Source organism: Falco rusticolus, chromosome 18, assembly GCF_015220075.1.
Source record: "Falco rusticolus isolate bFalRus1 chromosome 18, bFalRus1.pri, whole genome shotgun sequence".
NCBI lineage: Eukaryota > Metazoa > Chordata > Aves > Falconiformes > Falconidae > Falco > Falco rusticolus.
Genome location: NC_051204.1, coordinates 4,957,071 through 4,980,748, shown reverse-complemented (window position 1 = coordinate 4,980,748; position 23,678 = coordinate 4,957,071). Strand labels below are relative to the sequence as shown.

The 23,678-nt window shown below is 59.2% G+C and overlaps 2 protein-coding genes across 4 annotated transcripts in view; one reads left to right on the top strand and one right to left on the bottom strand.

Moving 5' to 3' along the window:
• SKAP1 (src kinase associated phosphoprotein 1) overlaps positions 1 to 12,918 on the top strand; it is a 155,823-nt gene extending 142,905 nt beyond the window's left edge. The window contains exons 12-13 of the mRNA XM_037410935.1: positions 11,953 to 12,070; positions 12,709 to 12,918. Of these exons, the coding sequence (XP_037266832.1) occupies positions 11,953 to 12,051 (99 nt within the window). The 3' untranslated portion in view covers positions 12,052 to 12,070; positions 12,709 to 12,918. The remainder of the gene's footprint in view (positions 1 to 11,952; positions 12,071 to 12,708) is intronic.
• Positions 12,919 to 15,452: 2,534 nt separating this feature from the next.
• Positions 15,453 to 23,452, bottom strand: SNX11 (sorting nexin 11). 3 transcript variants are annotated; one of them, XM_037410937.1, is made up of 8 exons: positions 23,345 to 23,440; positions 21,095 to 21,618; positions 19,497 to 19,545; positions 19,114 to 19,200; positions 18,659 to 18,759; positions 18,310 to 18,408; positions 17,917 to 18,129; positions 15,453 to 16,533 (listed from the first exon to the last, which is right to left on the bottom strand). In XM_037410937.1, the coding sequence occupies exons 3-8, from the start codon at positions 19,515 to 19,517 to the stop codon at positions 16,383 to 16,385; spliced, it is 672 nt and encodes a 223-aa protein (XP_037266834.1). In that variant the 5' UTR covers positions 19,518 to 19,545; positions 21,095 to 21,618; positions 23,345 to 23,440; the 3' UTR covers positions 15,453 to 16,382. The 3 variants fall into 3 exon arrangements, with proteins under 3 accessions (XP_037266834.1, XP_037266833.1, XP_037266835.1); XM_037410936.1 differs by lacking the exon at positions 21,095 to 21,618 and having other exon boundaries at positions 23,345 to 23,452; XM_037410938.1 differs by lacking the exons at positions 19,114 to 19,200; positions 21,095 to 21,618 and having other exon boundaries at positions 23,345 to 23,452.
• Between the last annotated feature and the right edge of the window lie 226 nt (positions 23,453 to 23,678).

Here is a 23,678-nt window from a genome sequence, read left to right as displayed (position 1 = left end):
GCCGGTTCCTTGGCTGCCAACACCACATCTCTGGCTCAATCCCCCTTTCTGGGGAGGTTCAGCAGCCACATCTCAGGGCACAGCGTTGCCCATGCTCTGAGCAGCATCCCCCAGGCCACCGGGCATGGCCAGCACACTGGTTTTTGCTGGTTTTGCGTTTGCCCTCGGTGGGCACCCACCCAGGGAAGGTCGAGCCCAACCATAGTGGTTAAGGGCAGTGGGTGCAGCGATGGCTCAACTGTGGCAGGTACAGTCCTTTGAAGAGCACCTCCAAGTCTCAGGCTTCTTAAAACCACATTTAGAGCTGAGAAAAAGGTCCAGAGTTCATTTGGCAGCCACAGGATGTCCCCAGGGTGGACACAGGTGATCGGATGCCACAGTGATGGACAGGACGGCAACATCAGCAGCATCAGGCTTCTCCCTGGAGGTCTGTCCATCCATCCAAGCCCTTGAGGCTGGACCCCAGCACGGGTGCCCTTCACTCCCACAGGCTCGGAGCCAGGCGCTGCTGGCACTGGGCACCCCTGAGACCGGTGTGGGCTGCCCACCCGCCTCCCCGCCAGCTCGCAGCTGGTGTGGCACGGGCATTTTTAGCTGGTGCTTTTGAGGCCAGCTCCTGTGCATCCCCGCAGAGGCAGCTGCATCCCTGGCAGCAGCAGAGAGCAGCTTCAAGTCTGGGCTTCGCCGCCCCTTTCTGGAAGGTTGAGAATTCCCCATCTGTGGATCTCAAAGCACTTTATGGCAGCATTTAGCGACTTGCTTCCCCCGGGACGGTGCTGATGTGCTCCGGGCACTGAACCCACAGCGCTGGCTCATCACCTCATTTATCCAGGGGGTGACACGAGGAGCAGCCCACGGCTGTCCCTGGGGGGTGACACCCGCAGCCCAGGGTGCTCGTGCACTGTCAGCACCTTGGTCCATCCCACCGACGGCCAAGCGGGTCAGGTGTCCCCCCCCCGTGCCAGCTCGGGGACACAGCTTGGAGTCACGGCAGGGTTTTCGCTCTCTTCAGTGGCTCCAGATTGTGACTCTTGTGCTGGCTTCCTCACACGTAACCGATCGGTCCTGAGAGCTTTTCCCCCGTAAATTACTTTGTGCAACGGATGCTCGCGGCCGCCGCAGAACGGAGGCGGCGTGGGGCCGGAGGGGGGGAAAGGAGGGGGGCAGCGAGGAGGGGGGGGAAAGGTGTTTGAAAAGCCTGTTCACTCAGCTGCATTTTAATTTCCTTTTCAATCTTGTCCCAATTAATTTCGCAGAATTAATCTCACAGAAGCAAACTCGGCAGCATCGAGGCTGCCGTTTTAGCGGTGCGGTCGCTCTGTCTGAACATGAAATAGTAGCTAATATAAAAATCCATCTGGTGTGTTTGAAACACACGCCGGCTGCTGCTTGGGTCCTGTCTGACATTTCGAGCATCAGCAGCGGGAAAAAGTGATTTGGGGGTTAGTGGACATCAGTAGCTGGGGGGAGCCGGCAGCCCCAGGGCTGCGAGTGCGGGGAGGGTGGGGGATGCTGCAGCAGATGGGATGCACGGTCCTGCCTGCAGCATCGTCACCCACCACAGCCCTCCTCGGAGCGGTCCCTTCAGTGCTGTGTCCCCATGTCCCCGACCCCCGACCTGGGCACCTGTGCCAGCACTGGGAGCCTTTGACTGGGAGTCAAGGGAGTGCCACTGTCAAGGGCTTTGCTCAGCACCCCTGCAGACCCGGGCAGGAGGCTCCTTGTTGTACCCCAGTGCCACCAGTGCTTCGTTGGGCCCCAGTGCTGCCGCGATAACGGGGACAGGGTGGGTCACAGCCAGAGCTGGCCAAGCAGCAAAGCCCGTACCCCGTCTCATCCCTCTGCTTTACAGGGACCCCAAAACGCTACCATGCCGCTCAGTGCAGCCCAGCTGGGCTGATACACGTGGGAATGAATTTGGGGAGGGGAGAGCAGCAATCCCAGCAAAACGCCAGCGTCGCATCCCTTTCCCCGGCACCAGTCCCTTGTCCCCTGGCTGAGTGATTTGTATGTTATGATAATTATTTGAATGCAGCGAGACTTCCTATTTTAAGTGGGCTTAGTTGGATGTGACAAGCAGGCCATAAAACCGGATAAGTTAATTCTCTCAATTGCTTTCAATGAAAGCAGGGGGGGAAGGGGGGGGGGGGGCATATTCCCGTACCCCGGACCCCGAGCGAAAGGTGTGTGGTGACATCTAGTGGCATTTTGCCTGGGTTTGGGACCATCTCGCTGGTGGGGAGAGGCCGGGGGGTGGCCACGGGCCCCCGAGGATACGCTGAACCTCAGGGTGATGGAGCCAACGTGTGATGAGCCAGGTCGGGGCTCAGCGCAGCTGCATCCCGGGGCGGTGGGCTCAGCCTCCGGTGGGGTGGGCTGCAGGGATGGGCCCCCGAGGCTCAGCAGCGTTCGGTTCCCGTTAACAACCCCTCTGGGAGGCTCCTGAGTTGGGAGGGATGGGGATGGGACGGCGGGGTCAGCTGGAAGGCAACGGTCACCCACCGGTCAAATTCAAGCGAGGGCCATCCTTCCCCCGCCAGCCCCCTCGCCCCCCCGGCGGGAACCAATCGTCCAGAACAAGCCCCTGGCAGCCTCATTCCTCCCAGGTAATTTTTATAAATGAGGGGACACCCATTGCAGGCGAGGACAAAAGGGTGGCCGAGCGCCAGGGAGGCAGCGCTGATGATGCCCAGAGCCTGCGCATCCCCGAAGCCGCATCCCAGATTTTGCCCCATCTGTGGGGGCTCCCCAATGCTCCATCCCAAATTTTGCCCCAACCCCGCTGCTCTCACCCCACACCGACCACCATGCCGGCTCCAAGCGTGCCAGCCTGCCCTCCTCAGGGGGACCCTGGTCCCCACGGGGCAGTGGTGGCCGTGGCAGGGACATGTGGTGTCCCCTTCCCTGCAGCCGTGGTACCCCAGCGCCAGTCCTGGAGGTCACGGGGGGCTGCTGAGCTGCTATCCCCCGGTCCGTGAACCTCTCCTGGGGTGGCACGTGGTTCTGCTGGGGGGGTTTAAGGCGTACTCTGACCATTTATTTTGCACTGAAATTTATAATAAATGCTGTTAAAGACTTTGGCTTTGACAGAGGTAATAATAAATTCACTGTTAAAGACAGTAGTTTAATTCCTTATACCCTCCAATACTGCACAGAATAAACTATATTCATCACCGAGTAATTTTTTACCACATAAATCTTTAAAACTAACCGTCGTAGGCTGTTGAGGCTGAAATATTGTGAATTTATTAGATATGCCCATGTAGTATTGGATTCAGAGGTTTCCATTCGAATATATTACAGAGGAAATTTGTGTCTTTAAGTGTGACAATCCTTCCATTTTCCAAAGCCAGCGTTATAACCAGCATCTCCTCCAGAGTCAACTCTGCCTTTATTAGACAGAGATTTAGTAACGAGCCCCTCGCTAATATGCCGGGGAGGTGGGGGTGACATTTGCTGCAATGCCCTGTTTAAAATGGGTGGAAAAAAAAAAAAAAAAAGGTAAAAAAAAAAAAAAAAAAAAAGGTTTTTGTTTCCAGCATAACAAATGCCCGACGATTTCCCAGCTTATTTCATAAATGGAAGTGGAAATTTCACTTGGGGTTGCTACGAGGGGAAATATTAAAGCGAAGCGTCGTCGTTAAACCCATCCCTCCCCGGCCATAACTTTCCCAGGCTGCCGTCGTTTTATGGATCTACATATTATATACATATATATGTGTGCGCGTGCGGGTAGATGGATGCGAGTTGTTTTTATTGGGGGGGGTGGTTCGTCAGCTATAGAGGGAACAAGAGGAGACCTGAGGATGAGACCCCAAGCGCACGTCGGCAACACCGGTCAGGAAGGGTTTAAATCTGGCACCGATTCACCAAGAGGTGACAGGCAACACCTCTGCCACCCTCACGAGCTGTGGGGTTTATTTGTCTGAGCCTGTTGAGCACCCGTGCTTCAAGCAGGCATCCTTGTTTCCTTTGCTAATGTAAAATACCAGCAGACAGTAGAAATCTTTGTTCATTAGAGAGAGACGGAGATAATTATAAAACCATCTCCCGGTTCATGAGGCGCGGGTAACATTTAAACCAATTGATGTGGTAACATTTAAAGCAGTTATATTGCAAAATGTCACGTACGGTCTAGTTTCATTAGAGACGAGTTAATAGATGGATGGAATTGAAACTCCCAGGCCTGGGCATAAAATAAAAAGTTTCCCTTTGCCATAACTCAGTCTCTCCGGCTGCTGCTGTGCCCTTCCCATGGACCAAATCCCAAAAGGTCTAAAACTTCCAGTGCTTCATCCTCTCTGCGGCAGTCACAAATCAAGAGTTAAAAATGACAGTCAGGGACAGCACAGAAACCCCTCGGCCGGGGGAAAGGGTGCTCAGAGGAGCCGGGTTCGGAGAACGGTAACGCACACCATGAAGGCTCAGCATCCCCGTTTGTGCTCTCCTCCACCCAAAGATGCTCGCAAGCCACCGGTGTTTTGCACTCGCTTCTGCACTCTTGCCTTTTTTCCTTTTATTTTTTTTTCCCCCTTTTCCAAGCTGCTCCATCTGTAAATGAACAAACATCTTGATTTTATAGCCTTTTGCTTTGTAACACGGAGGGGTGGAGGGGAAGGGGGGGGAAGTAGTGGAATGCCTAAGTAAGACTTTAATTCCAAATTCATTTACGCTATAGCGATGAAGTTGTCACAAACCATAATGCAGTATTTAATTAAAATAACAGAAGTGTATCTAGATATGTCCTGGGGTAGCTATCACCGAATTATAGTCTGCGCTACCCGGATTGTATTTATGAAACGGCGGCGTCTAAGGTACAGCTGAGCGGATGCGAAAGAGGAAATGTTTAAAGCATCATTCTCGCGAAGGCTGCGTCTCTCTCCCTCCTCTCCCGCCCTTCCCTGCTGTGGTTCCCCACCGATTCGGGACCCTCAGCCCGATTTCGTCTGCAGGGAGGGGTCTGGGGGTCCCTGCTCTGGCTCCTGGCCCTGACCTGGGCTGTCTGGGGGCTGCTGGTCGTTACAGAAAGGGGCTGGAGCCGGCCGGGGCTGGGACTGGTGTCCAGGGAGAGGGGGGCACCGCTCCCAGTGACCCCCCCGTCCTGGCACAGGTGCCTCTCCCAGCCCGGCAGCAGAAGGTGCACCCACCCCTGGGGTCCCTCACCCCCTCCCCGTGGCCCCACAGCAATCCTGGAGGGAAAGATGGGTGGTTTAGGGTCATCAATTAATTAGGAGCATAAATCCTAATGGAGGAGTGAAGCCATGATTTTGGGGCTGGCTGAGGGTGGGCTTTGTGCTTGGGGAGTGGGTGCAGAGAATTGCAACTTCCCAGTAAAGTCACAGGGCCATTGGCTTTGCCAGTGTCCCCTCTACCGGTCCCCATCCCTCCTCCTGGCACAGTGGCCACCACCAGCCCCTCAGCTGCCCCCCTCATGTCCCCCCCCCACCTCCCCCGGTCCTATAAGCCCAGCCAAAGAGTTATGAATGAAGGGGAAATAATTGCAGTGACCTTTGGAGGGACGCAGCCCTGGGGGTTACTGTATAAAGATATTTTGATAATACCCATCACGTAATCGGCACTCGGTGCTCCCCCCCGCACCCCCCCGCTCCCCTCTCGCAGCTCGGGGAGGCAGGGATGGATGGCTCCTCGCACACACGCTTGTGCACACACACATGTACGCAATTATTCCGAGCCCTCTTCACAGGTCACAGGCAGAGTTTAACTCAGATGGCTGCTAATTTTCATCAGGCGTGAGCGTTCAGGACTTTAAAGGCGAAAATAATTGGCTGCAGAACAAATTTAGGAAATGGAGTGTGCGATAAAGCAAATACAAATCTCTCCTGGTTTTTCCCCCCCCCTTCCCTTTCCCGGTGGCGGGGAGGAGGGGGAGAGGGCAGGGAGAGGTGGGAAGGGAACCGGCCTGATCTTATTTTACCTCCCTTGCAACTTTGCCATTAAAGTTGCACCTACAGCTAGGAAGTTTGTCCGTGAAAAATGGTCATTTTGTTTCCCCTGCTCAAAGCACGTTATTAAAATGCTAATTTAAAAGAAAAAGGAGTTAAATATCTAGCAATGGTGCAGTCTAATTGCAGCCATAATGAGCTCTCTAAATGTGAGTGCCCCTGACACACAGAGAGCATAAACAGCCAGCGAACACATCATTAGTGCTCACGTTCATTTATTCTGCCGACCTGACTATGACCCCGCGGAGGGTCGGGGAAGGAGCAGGTGGATCCGGCTGCGCCGGCCCCCGGGGATGCAGGAAGCGAAGCCGGGAGCGGCTGCCATGGCAACGCCGGGGGATGCTCCACCGGCCCGCCCGCTGCCACCGCGCACCCCTGGGCCCGCGCACCCCCGGCACCCCGAGCATCCCTCCTCCGCACCCCCGGCACCCCGAGCATCCCTCCTCCGCACCCCCGGCACCCCGAGCATCCCCCCTGCGCACCCCCGGCACCCCGAGCATCCCTCCTCCGCACCCCCGGCACCCCGAGCGTCCCCCCTGCGCACCCCCAGACCAGCACACCCCTGGACCTGCGCACCCCTGGCACCCCGAGCATCCCCAGCATCCCACGCATCCCCCTGCACCCTAGGCATCCAGTGCACCCCGTGAATCTCCTGCACCCCACACACCCGTCCTGCACCTTGCACACCCCCAGAACCCGTGCATCCCCTCTGCGCCCCCAGATTCTATGCATTCCCTGTACACCATCCATCCCCCTTGAACCCCACACAAGCATCCCAGACCCTATGCACCCCCCAACCCTGCACATTCCCTGCACCCTGCACATCCCCCCTGGACACCATGCATCCCGCACATCCACTGGACCCCACAAACAGCTGTGGAGTGATCTGGGGATGGCAGCACCCAGCAACCTGGGGAGGGAGCAGGGGCCTTCCCAGTGGAGGTATCATCATAGAATAGTTTGAGTGGGAAGAGGCATTTAAGGGCCATCTGGTCCAGCCCCCCTGCCATGAGCAGGGACATCTCCAGCCAGACCAGGTTGCTCAGAGCTCCGTTGAACCTGACCTTGATTGTGCCCAGGGATGGGGCATGAACCACCTCCCCGGGCAACTGTGCCAGGGTCTCACCACCCTCAGCGTAAAGAATTTCTTCCTTACACCTAGTCTGAACCTTCCCTCTTCTAGTTTAAAACCATCTCCCCTTGTCCTATGGCTACAGGCCCTACTAAAAAGTCTGTCCCCACCTTTCTGTGAAGCTGCCTTTAAGTATTAAAAAGCTGCATGGGGGGTATCAGCCTTGGTGTGATGGGGAAACTGGGGCAGGGAGTGGGGATGCACCTGAGCTGGAGCATCTTGGCTCTAGGTTACGGCTGTGCTGGGGTGGGGGAACCCAGGAGTGCCAGGCCCAGCCACCCCCACCCTGGGCTGCCGCTGCTTTGGGGCACCCCCCCCTCACCCGAGCATCCGCGCCTGTTTTGCATTGAAGCTCAGAGCAGGATGGGGCCCTCCAGAGAGAGGAATAGCAGCAGCCACACGTGAAAGCAAGCGGCCGAGGAAGGAGATTAATAAAAGCGATTCTTTGGAAATGACTTTTGCTCCATTCCAGCCTGTTTGCTTCTAAACAGCCTCGCTAATCGCCTCCCAGCAACAGCACAATAACTTCACTCTGATTTCCAACCCCCACCCCCCCTTTTTTTTTTCTCCTCTCTCTCGCCTGTCCGAGGGGCACAGGAACACCATCCCTGGGAAATATTTTAAAATAAAAAATATCCCAGCCAACACCCCCATCCCTCACCCTCCCCTCCCTGCACCCCCCTTCTCCCGTGCACTCTCGATGAACCTGTGATATTGTAGCAATGGCCCTTGAAGTGCAGTGGGGAGGTGATTTAGGAGAATATTAAAGGCAATGTGGAGATTCGAAGGCGCCTCTCTCAGGGAGATCTGGAGAAATACGCAGCACAGATGGGCTGAGCAGATTAAACATTTCCGTCACATTGTTTTCAAATTGTGTTTGCGGTGCCTGAGGGTTGGTACTGCGGTCAGAGCGCGGCAGAGCCGCGCAAAGCTGGGAGCCGCGCGCTTTATGGAATAAATATTAATACGGCAGTTTCACATGGGCTCCCAATCCCATCAGTGCCGCGGATCGGATGCTGCCGCCGCTGCTATTGTCTCCCAGCTCGGCCCCGGCGGCTGGCAGGGCTCCAGCTGCACCTTCTGCCCGCTCCCGTGCTGCACGGGGGCCCGGCCGTGTGTGCCCCCCCCGTGCCACCCCCTGGCTATGGCACCCTGGTGGGGAGCCAGCAGCCCCAGGGTGCCCAAAGGGATGCGCAGCCCTCTCGCCCCAGTTGCGTCGGCATCCCGAAACCAGGTCATGCCGCTGCCGTGGTGCAGTCAGGGTGGGTTTGTCCTCGGCCACCTTGGTCCGTGGCACTGCCTTGCTCACCTGGTTGGTTGCTTGCTTGTTTTTAGTGGGAAATGGCTAATGGGCTAAATCCTGATCACTGTCGATCAGGCCAGTATCCCCACAGAAAGCTCCCTCTCAGGGAGGAGCTGTGCTGTTGTGCTTGACAAAGCTGCCCAGGTGGCCATTTCTGCCTGGCCTTCCCCAGCTGGGAACCATCACCTTCCTCTCCCTCCGTCCCTGCTGCTACTGCTTGCTCTGAGCCCCTTCTGTCTGTTAGCTTCTTCCCCCTGGGCTGGGACATGGAGCACCTGGGTGGGTGGGACATGCGGACCCCGGTGGGGTGGGATGCTGCAGCCACCCTGGGCAGTGCCGGAGCAGGCACTGCAGGTGGGACAAGCCCCAGCTGTGTGTCCTCAGCTCCTCACAGCAGCTGGGAATTGAATCGTTGGAAGGAAGTGGGAATCATTTATTTTTGTAGCAATTTACCCCACAAAAGAGCAGCGTGGTGAGGGGGCACGTAATGGCAGGCCACGATATGAAGCAAAGGGTGAGCATCACCCAAATGAACTCCTCTGTGTACCAGGCTGGGTGATGCGCCAAGGAAATGGCATCCCCAGCTGCATCCCTCAGCAGCTGCCGGCTCCAGATCCCCCGAGGACAGGTAGCCCCTGGATTTCAGAGCCTGCTGCAGCTCCAAGCTGGTTCCAAGGTAAATAGATGTATAGCTGACCTGGTATAAAACTCCCTGGTGTCAGCCGACCCCTCGCACGCCCGCCATACCTCATCTATGAATTAGATTCCTCCATTTTCCTAACAATAATGTATGACACACAAGCACTAATAATGGGGCCAAGCAATCATAAACCGATAAGTCCCTGACTGATTGGCTTTTCCTTTGGCATCCATCAAAGCGTCATTGATCTTCTGTGTGAAGGGGGCTGATTAATGGCGTTCCCCAAGCCCGACGGGGTTGTTTACGAGGGCTGGTGAAGAAGCACGGTAGCAAGGAGGGCTCGGGAGCACCAGCGGGGAGTAAATATCATCCCCTCAGCAGAGGAAGGGAGCCTGTGCTTCTTGGAGAGGGGCAGGAGGGATGTTAGACGGGACAATTTGAGTTTGGTGGAGCAGGGGAAGCACTGCTGGAGAGGTGCAGCTGCGCGTTTAGGGTCTCACCAGCCATCTGAGGTCGTGCAGGGGACACTTTGGCCACATTCCCATCACCACCTTTGTGACTGTGGGCTTGAGCTGTGGGATGTCCCCTTTGATGGGGGGATCTGTGGCTGGGTCATTCAGGGGCTCCCACTTTCCTCGGACGAGCATCGTCTCTCCTGGGTGATGCTGGAGGAGCCATGGTGCAAGGCAGGGAGAGAAACCAGGTTGTGGTTGTCGTCTTGTTGTTTCTTTTCCCCCCTTTTCCTTCTCCCTTTTCGATAGAGATTAGCAGCATAAAGCTTTTTATGGCCCCGTGCACCAACCCGCCATAAAAGCCCTGATTGCGGACGATTATCTGAATGAGCGTCTGCTTTGGGTTCGCTTGGCACCAGGGATCTCAGGAATGAAACGTGGAGAAGTGCTGTGAGGGGGTTTCTTCCTTCTGGGAGAAAATCACTGCATTTTGGGAGCAGAGCAAGGCCACCGCGGCCGTGCAGAGGATGGCTGGGCCGGGAGGATGGCTGCGGGGGTGTTGGGGTGACCCCCAAACACATCTCCGTATTACATGCCAGCCTGGAAAGGGCACTGGATTTCTGGTTTGCTTGGCCCTGCTGCATTTCTGGTGCTGAAGCAGAGTGATGGCTTTGCTCTGCCTCCTGCCTTGTGCCTGGTGCTGCATGCTACGGTCCCCCAGGGGCTCCTGGCATGGCATCAGCACCCATGGGTGCTGCCTCCAGCACCCTGCCGAGCCCCTGCCACGCAGCACCCGATGGAGGTTTAGCAGGCGGAGGGGGCAGAGCATCCCACTCCCCTCTCCTGATGCCGCTGTACCAGCACGCCTGGGGCCCACCAACCTCACTGGAGCAATTATCTTCCCGATTAGTGGGTTTTCAGTCCCTTCTGTAAAGTCTCAGCTAAATTGCTTCCCCCCCCCACCAACCCAGTCCAGGCAGGTACCAAGCGCAGAGGCCCCATTAGTGTGTAATTAGGTAGATTCCTGCAAAACCATCCTCAGACTCCCTCCTTCTCCTCACCCCCCCTCCAAAACCCGGTACCAGGCAGCAGCACGTTAGCAAGATGTAAATTAGCACCTCCAGACGAGAGCAGAGTTCACCCTGCACTGGGCTCTGCCTTGCTGTGCCAGTGCACTCCTCGTTTTAATAGTTTAATAAAAATTAGCATAATTAACGAACATCTGTATGATCCAGAGTGGTGCAATTTGGCACTTGGAAACGAGGACTTAAACATTATTGCTGGGAGTTTAATGTTGTTTTAATTCTTTTTGGCACTGCGCAGTGAAATAAACGCTCGGTGCCGCGAGTTCTCGGCTGGCTCTCATTTGCATTTTCCTCCCTTGGATTATGAGCAATTGCGGACTACCCAGCAATTCATCAAAGCAGAAATTATTTTAAAATACCTCATAGCATTCAGGCTATGGCAGAGCTGGGGGTGGGCGAGCAGAGGCTGGGGGCTCCCCATCACGCCTGGGGTCCCTCTCGGACCCTCTGGTTTTGCAGCAGGATTTTTCCCCCGTGGCTGATGAGGACGGTGGGGCAGGGGGACGTAGCCCCCATCCCTCTCCGCTCCTTTTCCAGCAGCATCACAGGGGCTTGACTCAGCGCTGGTTGCTGGGGTCCCTGGGGAGCATCAGGATCCCAGCCCGGGGGGTGTCAGGGCTCCTGGGACCCCCTCCCAGCTCCAGCGAGGGCAGCACCATCTGCAGAGCTGGAGGTGTGGGGAGCAGCATCTGTCCCTGGTGACTCAGCCCCGCTCCTGAGCAAATCCCTTTCCCCGTCGGGAAGCAGGGATGAGCTCGGGGACCTGTTAAATGCCCCAGCCAGGTCAGCGGGGGGGCGGGGGGTCAGAACTCGCGTGGGACACGGGACGGCTGTGCTGCTGTGCACATCACTTTTAACACCTCCTTTTTAAAAAAAATATTCTCCTCTTTTGATGGCAAACTTCCTAAGCCTGTGCGTGCTAACTCCTCCTCTGGCACGCACCAGGGGGGAAGTTTTCTCGGTTATTATTTGCCTCCTGTATCTGCTGCCAGAGGAAAATCACATGTAAATCTGGGAAGGGGCCGTGTTACCCAGGCACGATCCAGCTGGAGGGGCTTCACAGAGCTCCAGGCTGGGCTCTGGGACATCCTGAGGACAAACATCTGAAAACAGAACACCCCAAAATGTCAGGGTGTGAACTGCACGCTGCGTTTCCAAGCGCGCCCCGAGCCATGGCCCGCAGGACCCAGGGCGAAGAGGGAGAGCGGAGCAGGATGGAGTGTGGGAAGGATTTACCCTGGGGAGAGTGGGGCTGGGGTATTTTCTGGTGGGGGTCTGGGGGCTGCTTTCTGTAGATCCAGGTGCCAAAGGAAGGGACCTGGGCCACGTCCCCTGCCCCGGCACTAAACCCGCATCCCTCCGGCTGTGTCCCCCCAGGAGTACAACACGTACGGCTGGTGGGTCGGGGAGCTCAACGACGCGGTCGGGATCGTCCCCAGGGATTACCTGGTGGCTGCCTATGACCTGGAGGAGTGATGAGGACACAGCACCCCAGGTGAGAGGTGGCACTCTGGGGTGCAGCTGCTGGGGATGGGGTGTGGAGGTGGGTGCTGGGGAGACAGCTCGGTTCCTGGGGTGCCCCAGCATCTCCAGGGTGCTGAGCCTTGAGGACTGGCTTTAGCTCCATCTCCTGGTCTCTGTTTTACACGGGAGCAGGCGAGACCAGGAGCTACAGCTGCAGCTGAGGGACAATGCCACCCTGCCCTCTGTCCCTCCCTGGACTTCAAGTCCTTCAAGCCCCATGGGAGAAACACGGTAAAACCATGGCAGCCACCTCCATCGGACAGGGAGAGCTGTGTGCCACCAGCCCCAACGCCAACGCTGGCACCCAGCGCTGCATGTGTCGTGTTTTCATCCCAAACCAACCCCGTTATGGAGGCATTTGGCAGATGGGGAAACTGAGGCACGGGTCAGGGCTGGGAAAATGGAGGGGGTCTGCAGCTGAGCTAGAGGCAGAGTCCTGACACCTGCCTGGGGCAGCAAGACCCCCACACTCCGCTGGAGATCTCCCACCCTTGCTATCCCCCTCTGTGCCCGTGAGCCATCAACACACGAGGCTGTGTCGGTCCCAGCCTGCATCTTGGTGTCCCCTTCCCCACCATCACCCGTGTCTCTCCCCCTCCCCAAATCCAGGTGCCTCTCTCTCCTTGGCCACACTGAGTTACCAATGACCCACCAGCCTCCCCCTGCGATGGGCACCCACTGCACAGAGACCCACGTCCCGTCACCCAGCCGCACACGGCGCCCTGCAGCCCTGCTCTGCCCTGTGGTACCTGCTGTGATGCCGGGGGGGGGGGTGCGGCGCGGGGGGCTGGCAGCCCACAATAAAGCCACTTTCATGTCTGTATTTGGCTGCTCCAGACTTCATCGAGGGTCTGGAGCCAGAGCTGGGTGCAGGCAGCGGCTCCTCACCTGCAGCCCCAGCTCTGAGCACCCTCAGAGCCCTCTGGTCCAAGCCCATTTTATGTCACAACTGAGGATTAAACAGCGCACCCTCCTCCTCCTCTTCTTCCTCCCGCACTTGGCTGAAGGGCCACTAGATGGTGGTAAGTACCTGCTGACTGCAGCCTTCCCGGGGAGGGTGCCCAAACCCCCTGGGCTGCGCCGGAGCAGCCCCCCGGCACCTGCCAGCCCTTGGCCAGGAGCAGCTGGAGCACGTCGGTGCAGAAGCAGGAGCATCGCCAGTGGGGTGAGCCTGGGCACGGGCCGAATGACCGCTCTGAAGCACAGCTGTGCAGATGTTTGGAAGCCAGGTACAACTGGGGGGGGACACCAGAGGTATGGGGGGGGGGGGGGGGAGCTGCAGGGGCCGAACCCGTCCTGGTGCCAGGGTTCCACACGTGGCCTCGCTCGCACCGGCAAAGGCACCTCCCTGCTGGGCTTGTCTTTGTTGTGGAGGATGGGTTTGGGATGCCCAGAGCTCAGCTTGGCAGGGCGCCAGCTCAGCTCAAATCCCTCCGGTGCTGCCAAGCTGCTCTTCCAGCCCTGGATCTCCACAGCGTGGGTGACCCTGAGCAGCCACGGGAGCCTGTGCCAGGGCAGCGGGGAGCTGTGGGGAAACACTCCCTCCACTCTGCCCCTCGGCGTGATGCTCAGCCCTCCCGTCTCCGTTTCCCCGTCGATGAGCATCTTGCAAGGAGCAGTTCCTTTTGGGGGGCAGCTGCAGGGCCAGTACCCATCCCTCCAGCATCATTCCCTTTGGGATCCTGGCAGGGACGAACCAATGCTCTTGCCCAGGATGCTCTGGTGCAAAAAGGACCAGGGCTTGGGCCTGACCGGCTGCATCTGCCCCAGCCCGGCGTGGAGGAAATGCCCCTTTGCACCCCGCTCCCCATGCTCAGGCATCAGGAGGCCTGATCCTGCCCCAGGTGCACTGACTCACCCAGGAGCCTGGAGCAGAGACCTTCGTGCTCTGCTCGAGGAGGGGCTGGGAGCAGGATGCTCTGACCCAGCGCAGGCTGCTGCAGCCCCAGGTCACAGCAGGACCCCTCGGCACTGTGGGCTGCATGGGGGGGGCGGGGAGGGGGGGCAGGCCCCACGGTTTGTTTGCACAGACTTGAGAGACAGCCTCGCTGGGGGCGCGGAGGATGCGCTGTCTGGAGAGCCTGGCCTGCTTCCAAGCAGCGAGGCTGTTTTTCTGGCAGGCGGCAGGGAGGAGGGAGATGTGCCAGGCTGCGAGGGCACGGGGAGGGGGCCAAGCCACCCTCGCCTGCTCCGGAGGGCGGGGGCGGGGGCAGGTAACCCTCAGCAGCTCTGTGCGCCCACCATGTCCCCAACCCCACGCAGGTGACAGGGTGGCAGCTCCATGCCCAGAGCTGACTCACCGCCTGCCGTAACCCCCCCAAGGCAGCTGCCTGCAGACATCAGGTCAGCGAGGGGCTGACCCAGCCCCGCGCGTGGCAGAGGGGACGGTGTGTGTCCCCGGGGCTATTGCCCCCAGCCCACCAGCCCTGCCTGGTGCCACCCAGGTGGGACCCCCACCCCAGGGCACCGCTGCTCGGCTCCCGGGGGCACGGCTGCTTCCCACTGCCGCCACGGCCAGGTCTGCCTCTGAGTCACTGTTTTGCCAACAGCTTTGCAAAGCTGATCAACACCACTAAAAATAATTTCTGCCCGGCTCTGACGCGCGGCTGCAGCCCTGAGGGGGAAGGATGGGCACTGGGGGGGCCCTTGCTCCCGCAGCCCCATGGGCTGCCCGTTCCAAATCCGCCCTCGGAGCGAAGCCCCGGGGCCAGCGGGCTCCCGGGAAGGCGTCAAGCGAAGGGCACAGCAGCGCCAGGCCCAGCTCACGGAGCAAACCGCGCTGGGGACCAGAGGGAGCCAGGGGCAGGATAGGGCCCCAGCCCAGGGAGAGTTCCCTGCGTGAGGCTGCGCACAGGCGAAGGCCACGCGTGGGCGAGGGAGCGGGGCTGTGGGCACAGCTGGCCTCACAGCTGCGCCATTTGGAGCCACACACTCATGAATACGCATGAATATGCATGAGGGGGGGCAGCCAATGGCAGCAGCACTCCGGCGCGCCAGCAGCTGCCAGCCTTGCACTGAACTTCTCCTGACATTTCAGATGTGCCTCGGCGGGTTTCCACCCTTCCTCCTCCTCCCCAGCACATCCCAGCCCCTGTGGGGGGCCGAGACCCCCCCCCCAACCTCCCTGTGGGGCTAAGGTGGGACCCCTCGGCCCTGCCTGTCCCCTGCCACCACTCTGGGGTGGCCTCAGCAACCTCTCTGCTGCCCGGGGCAGGGTCAGCCCCACGGGTCTCGGCAGCTCCAGCCCCGTGGCGAGGGGGGCAATAGCCCCCCCTTTTCCCCAAAGCCAATCCGCAGTGAGCTGGGCCCGGGCTCCCGCCGCCCACGCAGCCAGGACAGGTACTGCCGGCAAGTCTCTTCTACTTCATTTTTATTTCAAGTCACAGCACGTCGGTGCCACCTTCGCCAGTGCTGAGGGTGGGAGGAAAAGGTGCAGGAGACCACAGGGAGAGGCATCAAGAGTATCCTGAGCCCAAGCGCTGCCGGACGCCGGCTCTGGGGCAGCTACCTGCTCCTTCTTTCCAGCAAACTAGATCCCGGCTGTGAGGCTCCCCGTTCCCTGCTGTGCATGGCAATCCATGCCTGAGGAAGGAGCATCCCCTCCAGAGGGCTGGGGAGGCAAACTGCTTTATCCCGCTCTCCACTCACGCATTCCCCAGCCCCACGCTCCCACAGGGAAGCTCATCTCTGCTCATCCCAGCTGCGGGCAACCTGCAGGGCGAGCTGTGGCAGGTGGGCTCCGGCCCCACACAGCCGAGATCACCCTCCCCAGGAGCTGCCCAGCGCAGCTATTACGGGGAAACGCAGACCCCCCCCGGCACCGAGGGGGAACACAGGGGACTAAACTGAAGAGACTCGCTGGGAAGTGGCCAGCCCCTGCTCCCAGCCCACGGCTCCACCGAGGAAAACCTTCCTCCATCGTGCTGCACGTCAGCCAGCAAACCCCACGCCAAGAACACGGAGCCTCGCTGGCACTGCCACCTAACTAAGCCCTGCTACCGCTCCAGTCCGAGCGCAAGGGCCATGGGAACAACACACAGAGGTTTCACTAACCACTAGATCTCTCCTCCAAAGAGGAGAGTGATACGAACACGCTGCCTGGGACGTCAAGGACAGCCGAGAGTCAGCAGAAAGAGAGCACGTGAGCCCCGGACACCGCAGATCTCGGGACAAGGCCATGCTCCCAGGACGCCCCAGTCCCGCCAACCCGGACACGGCTCTGGCTCAGCAGCAGTCCCTCTTCCTGCGAGGGCTGCAGGTCGCAGGGAAGGCAGGCGAGCTCGCTAGAGCCGTTTACTGCATCTCACGCCGTCGCCCAAGGGCTCAGCTGGCTCATCCGGACTGTCCGAGTGGGTGTCATCCATGCCAAAGTCGCTCCAGTACGGGCAGGTCTCTAGGCAGCTCGGACCCTGCAGGCTTCCCAGGCCGGTGCAGCTGGAAAGAGAGAACAGGTCAGGGCTGAGAAGAGACCCGGGGAAGGTGCGGGGCCTGAGGTGCTCGCCTGTCCTCAAGTCAGCTGCTGCCACCTCGGCACAACCTTCTGCACAGCAGCGGCTGCTGCCGCCCCACAGAGCCCCAGCACAGCCCGAAGCTTCCAGCCAGCTCAGCCGGAGGCAGCCGCTCACCCACGCGCACAAGCTCGGAGCAGCAAAGGGGGGAGACTCCCACCAGCCAGAGGCAGCCAGTACTGGCAGTCGGGAGGGACCACTGGCCACTACCTACCCATCAGCCTGGGCTGCTGCACTCACTCAGAACCCCCTCCTCAAACCAGAAGGGCTCTATCTAAAACACAGTCTCTCGCTGGGGTCCAGACACCTCTTTCTTCCTGCTATTTGAAAACCAAGATGAAGAAACAGGGGCACTGGGTGGTGCAGGCGGCCAGACGCAGCCTCCTGCTTTAGCAGGTAAATTCCTTCATCTGTGGGGCGAGGGGACACAGAGCAGCTCTGCCAGGCACATCAGGCCACCAGCCAGCGCAGCCAGGGACCCCGTGCCTGCCGCAGGGCTCTAAGCACGCAGAGGTGTCATCTGTGCTTGTTCAGCTTTTGCAGGGAGCTGCAGCAGTGGCAGACTGATGATGCCCTCCTCTCCCACCAGCTCAGCTGCTCCCCCCAGGTGCTGAAAACCCTCAGCTGGCTGCAGGGGGGGGCAGCCACCCCACAGGGAGATGCCTGATTAATTCTGCAGCATGCAGCAAGCACTCTGAAGCTCCGATGGGCACGAGGAATTGCAGAGAACCCACTCACACTGTGAGGGTGAAGGCAAGATAAACAGAGCCTGAGGTTTGAAAGCCTCCAAAGGCTCCTCACTCCCTAGGGATGAAGGGAGGAAAGCAGACGAAGACCTTTGTAAACCTCAGCTTAAGTTCTTCTGAGAGATTCAAGCTCTTTTCTGCTAAGCCTCGGCCAAGACAGGTCACTGCCCTGGAGGGCGGTACAGGGACTGCTGGTGACAGCCCAAGACTGTCCCAGCTTAATCACAGGACTCCCAGGAATCCTCCCACCCATTCGGGGTGCAGGGCTGGGGAACACATGCTCAGCTTCATTCCCTCATATGACAGCAGCAAGGACAGGACAGGGAAATTCAAAAACATTCCGGGTTCTCTAAAGCCCAGCAGCTCCTATTTCACAGCAGAGGCTGTTCGCTGCTGGTGGAAGTCCCTTGCACAGGCACCAACCATTTCAAATCAGGCTGCAGCCAGACCCGCAGCTGCTGCCAGCACCAGCCCTGCTCCACCGAGCAGCTCCAGGCGCAGCAGGGGAGCCGGGGGTGCCCCCCCAGCAGCACCCTCCTGCTGGTCCTTCCCTGCCGCGTTACCTGCCCCGCAGGTCCCCTCCCGGCAGCAGCGCAGGGCGGCTCTCTTCCTCCTGCACCCAGCCGCAGTTGGACATGGCATAGTGCAGGATGGCTTCTGTCACCGTCTGCGCGCCCTGGCCTTGCACGCACGCCTCAATCTCGGGTACCGAGAGCTGGCTCTGCAGGAAGAGGTGCAGCCGGCTGTCGGAGAGGAGGACCACGTTCTGCACAACCCTGTGCACAGAGAGAGGAGGGTGAGCGAGGCAGGAGCACGGAGCATGCTGGGCCCGCCCCACACCACCACGGTGACCATCAGCAGCTCTACTGCCACCTCACAGCCAGCATCTTCCAAGCAAGACAGGAGCAGCAGCACGTCCTCTCCCTCCCTCCAGCCCTCACAAATGCTCTACTCACTTCTCTAGGAACTGCTGCAGCCCCTGTCTCCGCTTCTCGATGAACTCATCCGTGCTGCCCACGAAGAAGGTGGATTTCCCAGGCAGCTCTGGGACAGGCCTGCAGGCACAGAGCAGAGAGAGCGGTGCAGGGTCAGATCACCCCAGTGCCAGAGCAACGAGACAGAGCAACAGAGGCAGCACAGCAGCAGCAGCCAGGACCCTGCTTTGTGCAGGGCTGGATCCCAGGAGCTCAGGTATCCCGTGTTCAGGTCTGGGGTTTCTGTCCACATCTGTTCTGAGTTCACATGGGTCTCCCAAAGCACCGGGAACACAGGAGGGGGAAAGGAGGCAGAACAAGGCATGCTTACACCAAGCCAGCATTCTTCTGGAGCTGCCGCCTCAGCCACACAAATTCACGGTACCGGCGCCGCACGCATGAGGTCTTGGCAGTAAAGGCCTTGCTGTTGGTCTGAAAAAAAAAAACCACCACGGAAATAATCCACATAATTGAGGGGCAGCAAGGCAGAGGAGGGCAGGATCTCACCTGCGCAGACCCCTGAGCTCAGTGACTAAGGGATCCCCTCAAAGCACTGGGCTTTAGGGAGCACTGGGGGAGCTGAAAGTGCCTAGAAAACCTAAGCAGGCTCCAGGGGAGAAGCTGGGTCTCAGACCCACAGAGACAGCGCAGGAGGAGGGGTGGGCTGCTGAGGGTTCCCCCTTCGTGGCTTCTTCCATCCCTGCTCAGCACAGCCCGACAGCTGCTCATGAGCCTCACGTACAGCACGACCGAGCTCTTGCAGCTCAACCCTCAGCTGCAACTCACATGGAGGAAGATTTTATAATCCACATAGGAGTTCCAGGAGCCTTCGTTCTGCACCCGGGGGTCCTGAACGCGCACCGTGGTCAGCTCCTACGGCACAAACGCTGCCTGAGCGCGGGGAGGCAGTGCTCACCGCCCCGTGCCAGCACCACCCCCAGGGGGGTCCCAGGTACCCACGACCACACTGGCTTGCCCGGCCATCCTGCTCCAGAGCAGCACAGACACCTACAGCCTTCCCCCATCCCTGTCACCAGCTGCCCCTCAGCTCTGCCCCACAGACCCAGCCCAGCATTCAGCACCTCTCACCCCTCAGCCAAGACCACCCACTCCAGCACTGCCAAACCCCAGCGAGGAACAGACAAAACCCACGTCAGACAGGGTCTTACCTCCTCTCGGTTCTCCAACATCCTAGAGCCAGAGCCCAGCGGGAAACATCTGTAGAGATTAAAGAAGGATTTAGTAAGACAAGATCCATACGTGAGGGTCTCCCATGTACTCTACACCCCCCTCAGGCACCTCACACCTCTGTCCCAGCCACCCAGCATCCTTCCAGCCCCCCCTCAGCTGCCCTCCCTGGTCCTCTCCCCTTAGTCACCACAAAATAAAGATACATCCAAATCCAGCAGCCCAAAGGGAGAGAGCATCCAGCACTGATCTCTCACGTGCTCCGGAGGCAACATGGCCTGCTGGGGTGTGCTGGAGCGTGTGCCGTGACCAGAGCCAGAGCCTGCAGCACCTCTTTCCTCCACGGCTCATCTTCAGGTCTGCCCACCAAGGGAGACTGGGATCCCACAGCCTTTTGGAACAGCACTCAAAAATCCCCAGATCGCCAACGAGAGGCAAGCAGGGCTCCCTGCTCAGATGAGCTGTAACCACCCAAGAACGGGATGGGGTAGCAGTCTGCTCCTCCTGAGCTGCCTGCCCTCCTCTCCTACAGCATGTCCCTGCTCCTGGGCCGATAACAGGGTCTCTGGGAGAGCCAGACACAGTCTCAGGAGAGCTTGTCCCCCACTGGAACTCCCATTAGCCAGGAACAGCCCCCTCCATTGCACCAAGACCCCAGGTCCCCAGTTCGCTCCTGCAGAGCCAGGACTGGCAGTGCAGGAGGGAGATGGCGTGGAAGAGCCCAGCCCACTCCCCACATGGGTAAGTTTGCACTGAAGTGCCAGCGGAGCCGGTTTGGCTGGGGAGGAGAAAACGCTGATTTTCAGAGTTCCCTCCTCACTGCCTGCCCAAGACAAGCTCAGCTGGGCGGTGTGAGCAGGGGAAGCAGCCAGCCCACACCAGGAGCCCCACTCCCCTCACCAGAGGAAACCTGCTTCTCTCCTGCTTGGATCAGCCCCCTTCCCCTCCCCAGCAAGCCTCCCGTCAGCACCAGACACAGAGATGCCGTTTCCCTCCTCCTCTTTCACAAGCCACCTGAACGAGCAGCAAAGTCAGTACCAGATTTCCGCAGCTGGCTAGGCATTGCACCCGCTCCCCTTCACACCCCTCCCTAACCACCCCCCACCCCTTCCCCTTTTCCCAGCGGGAACCGGGGCCCCCACGAGCATTGGTGAAGCCTTTTGGGGAGCCGCATAGATGCCTGGTACCCTCCGTGCTGCCCAGCTCTCCCGGCTCAGCTGCGCCGCGAGCTGCTCGCACGCTCCCATCACACCAGCCGCTTCCCCTGCCACATCCCTCCGGCACTCCCAGATCCTGCTGGACCGTGTCAGCTAATTTGCTCCACCATTACGCGATCCTGCAGTAATTCCTGTTCTGCAACACCACCATGAACACAGTGCCAGGGCTTGGAGGAAGGCGGGGAGGGGAGTGACATATCCCCCGCACCCCCCCAGTAAATGCGTAGGCCAGCCAGCAAAACCCCTTCAGAGCCAGAGCCCGTCCCACCACCCCACCCCCAGAATCACTGTGTGCACACAGACCAGGAATACTCATCAGGGGGAGCTGGAAGACCAAGCACATCCCATGCCCTGGTTTTTACCTTCTCTGCAGGATTGTTTGCAAGAGCCCCTGGGATGAACCAGCAGCGCAGGACTTTGCCTGTCACGGCCCAGGCTCCCGAGGGACATGGCTGCCTGACCGCAGAGGCAAAGCAGCCCTTCACCTGTTCCCCATTCCTGGAGTCTTGCCTTTTAGGCCACAAGAGCTGCCAAGTGTCAGGCAGCACTGGAAACCCAGCCCTTATTTATATGCTCAGATGTGAAACAAAGCTCTTCTGAGGACGGAGCTAATTTTAGCTGGGACAAGGGGAGGGGTTAAGCCACACTTTTAAAAAAAAAAATATCTGGCTCCACCGGTTTGCAGGTAGCTTCTGCAAGACTTCAGCCATCCGATTCCACTCGGAGAGCACAGAAAGTGTTAAGAACAGCAGAGAAGAGTTTTGGGATAGACAGCAAGAGACCCAGGCTCACTCCAGGATGTCTCCAAGTAATTGAACTCTCGCTGGAGTTGGGTCAGGCTGCTGCTGTCTCCAATTTGAGCTGTAAGGGGGAGGGCGAGGGGAACCTACCAAAAAAAAAAAACCAAAACCCACGTTCCAGCACACATGATTCTTCCACTGGGGAAGGAAGGGAGCCAAGGAGCCAAATGTGACATGAGTCACTTTTCTCAGCACGGTAATGGGGGAAGCTCTGATCCTCCCCCATGCTGGGGGCTCCCAGCTAGAACCAGCTCAACAGCAGAACTTGACCATTATGTTCCCCAGCCTCCCCAGGGGATGCTGCCGCCATCCCATTGCTTTTAGAGCAACTTGCTCTGCATAACAGCCCTGCCTAGATTAAAAATGCAGGAGAGAGAAGAGAGAGACTCAGAAATTGCCTAATGGAACAGCAGAGGCCTGCCAGGAAGAGGATTTTAATTTCCCAGCTACTGAAAGGGTGCTGCAAAGAACAGAGACCCAGGGCAGGGAGATGGCTCTCCAGTCAGCAAGGAGGCGGACCGGCGAGTCCGAGCACTCACATCTTTTTACCTATGCTTCCATCCAGAGTTGTACAGAGAAATGCATAATCTCATTTATGCTTTATTTAGAGTTAATTGGTCTTAACTTGATAAATCAACTTAAACCCACTGGAGAAGGCTGCTCTGAGTTAGCTTTAAACAGTTACACCAAATCCTCTTTCAGGGCTTTTGCTTAATGCCTTAGTTTAAGGGGCCCTGGGATACACGGTTTGGGTTTGGTTTAATCGTCCTCCAATTTGCATGCGAGTGTTTCAAGGGCTCACACTTTCCATCTCTTCTAGCCAGGAGGACGCAAGAGGTAGAAGCCACACAGGAACACCCCACATCCGCGCTCCTGGAGCCTCACGACTTTCACCCAGCCGGATATCGGGCAATCCAGGCGTTTAACGAGTGCCTGCTCCAGTTGGACCTCTCCCAGCCCAGCACTCACACTGCTGACAGAGCAAGCGTTAGTTTTTAATCTCTTACTTTCTATCTTTTACCTTCCTTGCTGATTTGGGCACACCCTTAGCAGCTGTCTCTACCCCTCTGCAACAGCAGGACCCACACTGAACACGCTTTCCTAACCAGCACATCCCGGCGGCAGTTTAGCCCAGCTCGGGGCTCCCTCCCACAGCTCCAGTCCGTACCCAGCCCCAGGGCAGCCGGGGTTTTGTGTCCCTCAGCGCTGACACAGCCCGACTCCAGGTGACTTCCAGCCACACGAGAGCCCCTGAGTTTCGAGGAAAGCCTCACAGAGATGCTCCACGCCAGGAAAAAAGGGAACAAGTCCCGTTTATTTCTGCTTGTCACCCCTGGACAGAGCTGACTGCAGCCGATACCAGGGAGGATCTGCTGGGGCTGATTTCCCACCCGGGAAGGCGCAGGCCCCCCATGCAGCCAGGCGCCCCGCATTAGGACCCCCTCGGTCCACCGCTGCCCACGGGAGGGGACGTCCCGGGCACCCCAGCGCCACAGCACATCAGCACCAGGGCCGGACCCCCGGCCACACCGACCCCAACCCGCCCCGGCCAGCCGCGCCGACTCCGCAGCGTCCAGCACCCCGCTCCCGGCGCTTGGCACCGCTGCCGGGCGGCTGCTTCAGGCACCGCGGCCCGGCCCCGCCGGGAGAGGCCGCAGCAGGGGGCCAGGCCCAGGCCCAGCCCCACCGCTCCAGCCAGCCACAGGCCAAGACCCCCGCCATGGTGGGCTGGCCGCTGCCTGCCGTGGGGCCCAGGGGACCCCACGAGGCGCCGAGCCGACCAGCCTGCCTGCCCCCCCAGAGCCCCCTCACCTCCTCACGCAGGCCGAGGCCCCTTTAAGCAGCTCAGCGGCGCGGCGGCCTTATAGCGAGGGCTGTGCTTCCTCTTCCGGCGCGGTGCCTGCTGGGAGCCGTAGTTCGCCTCAGGCAAAGGGACAGGCCGGGGCCCTCCAGGCACCGGCGGCCGCGCCACGCCGCGGAGCGACGCCCATCAGGGCGGATGTCCTGGGCCTAACCGGGAAGGCCCCGCCGAGGCGGGCGGGGAGCTGCGCTGCGGCGGAGCCGGCACGGGGGGGAGGAACTACAACTCCCGGCGTGCCCCGCGGCGGTGCACTACGGCTCCCGGCGTGCCTCGCGGGGGCGCACT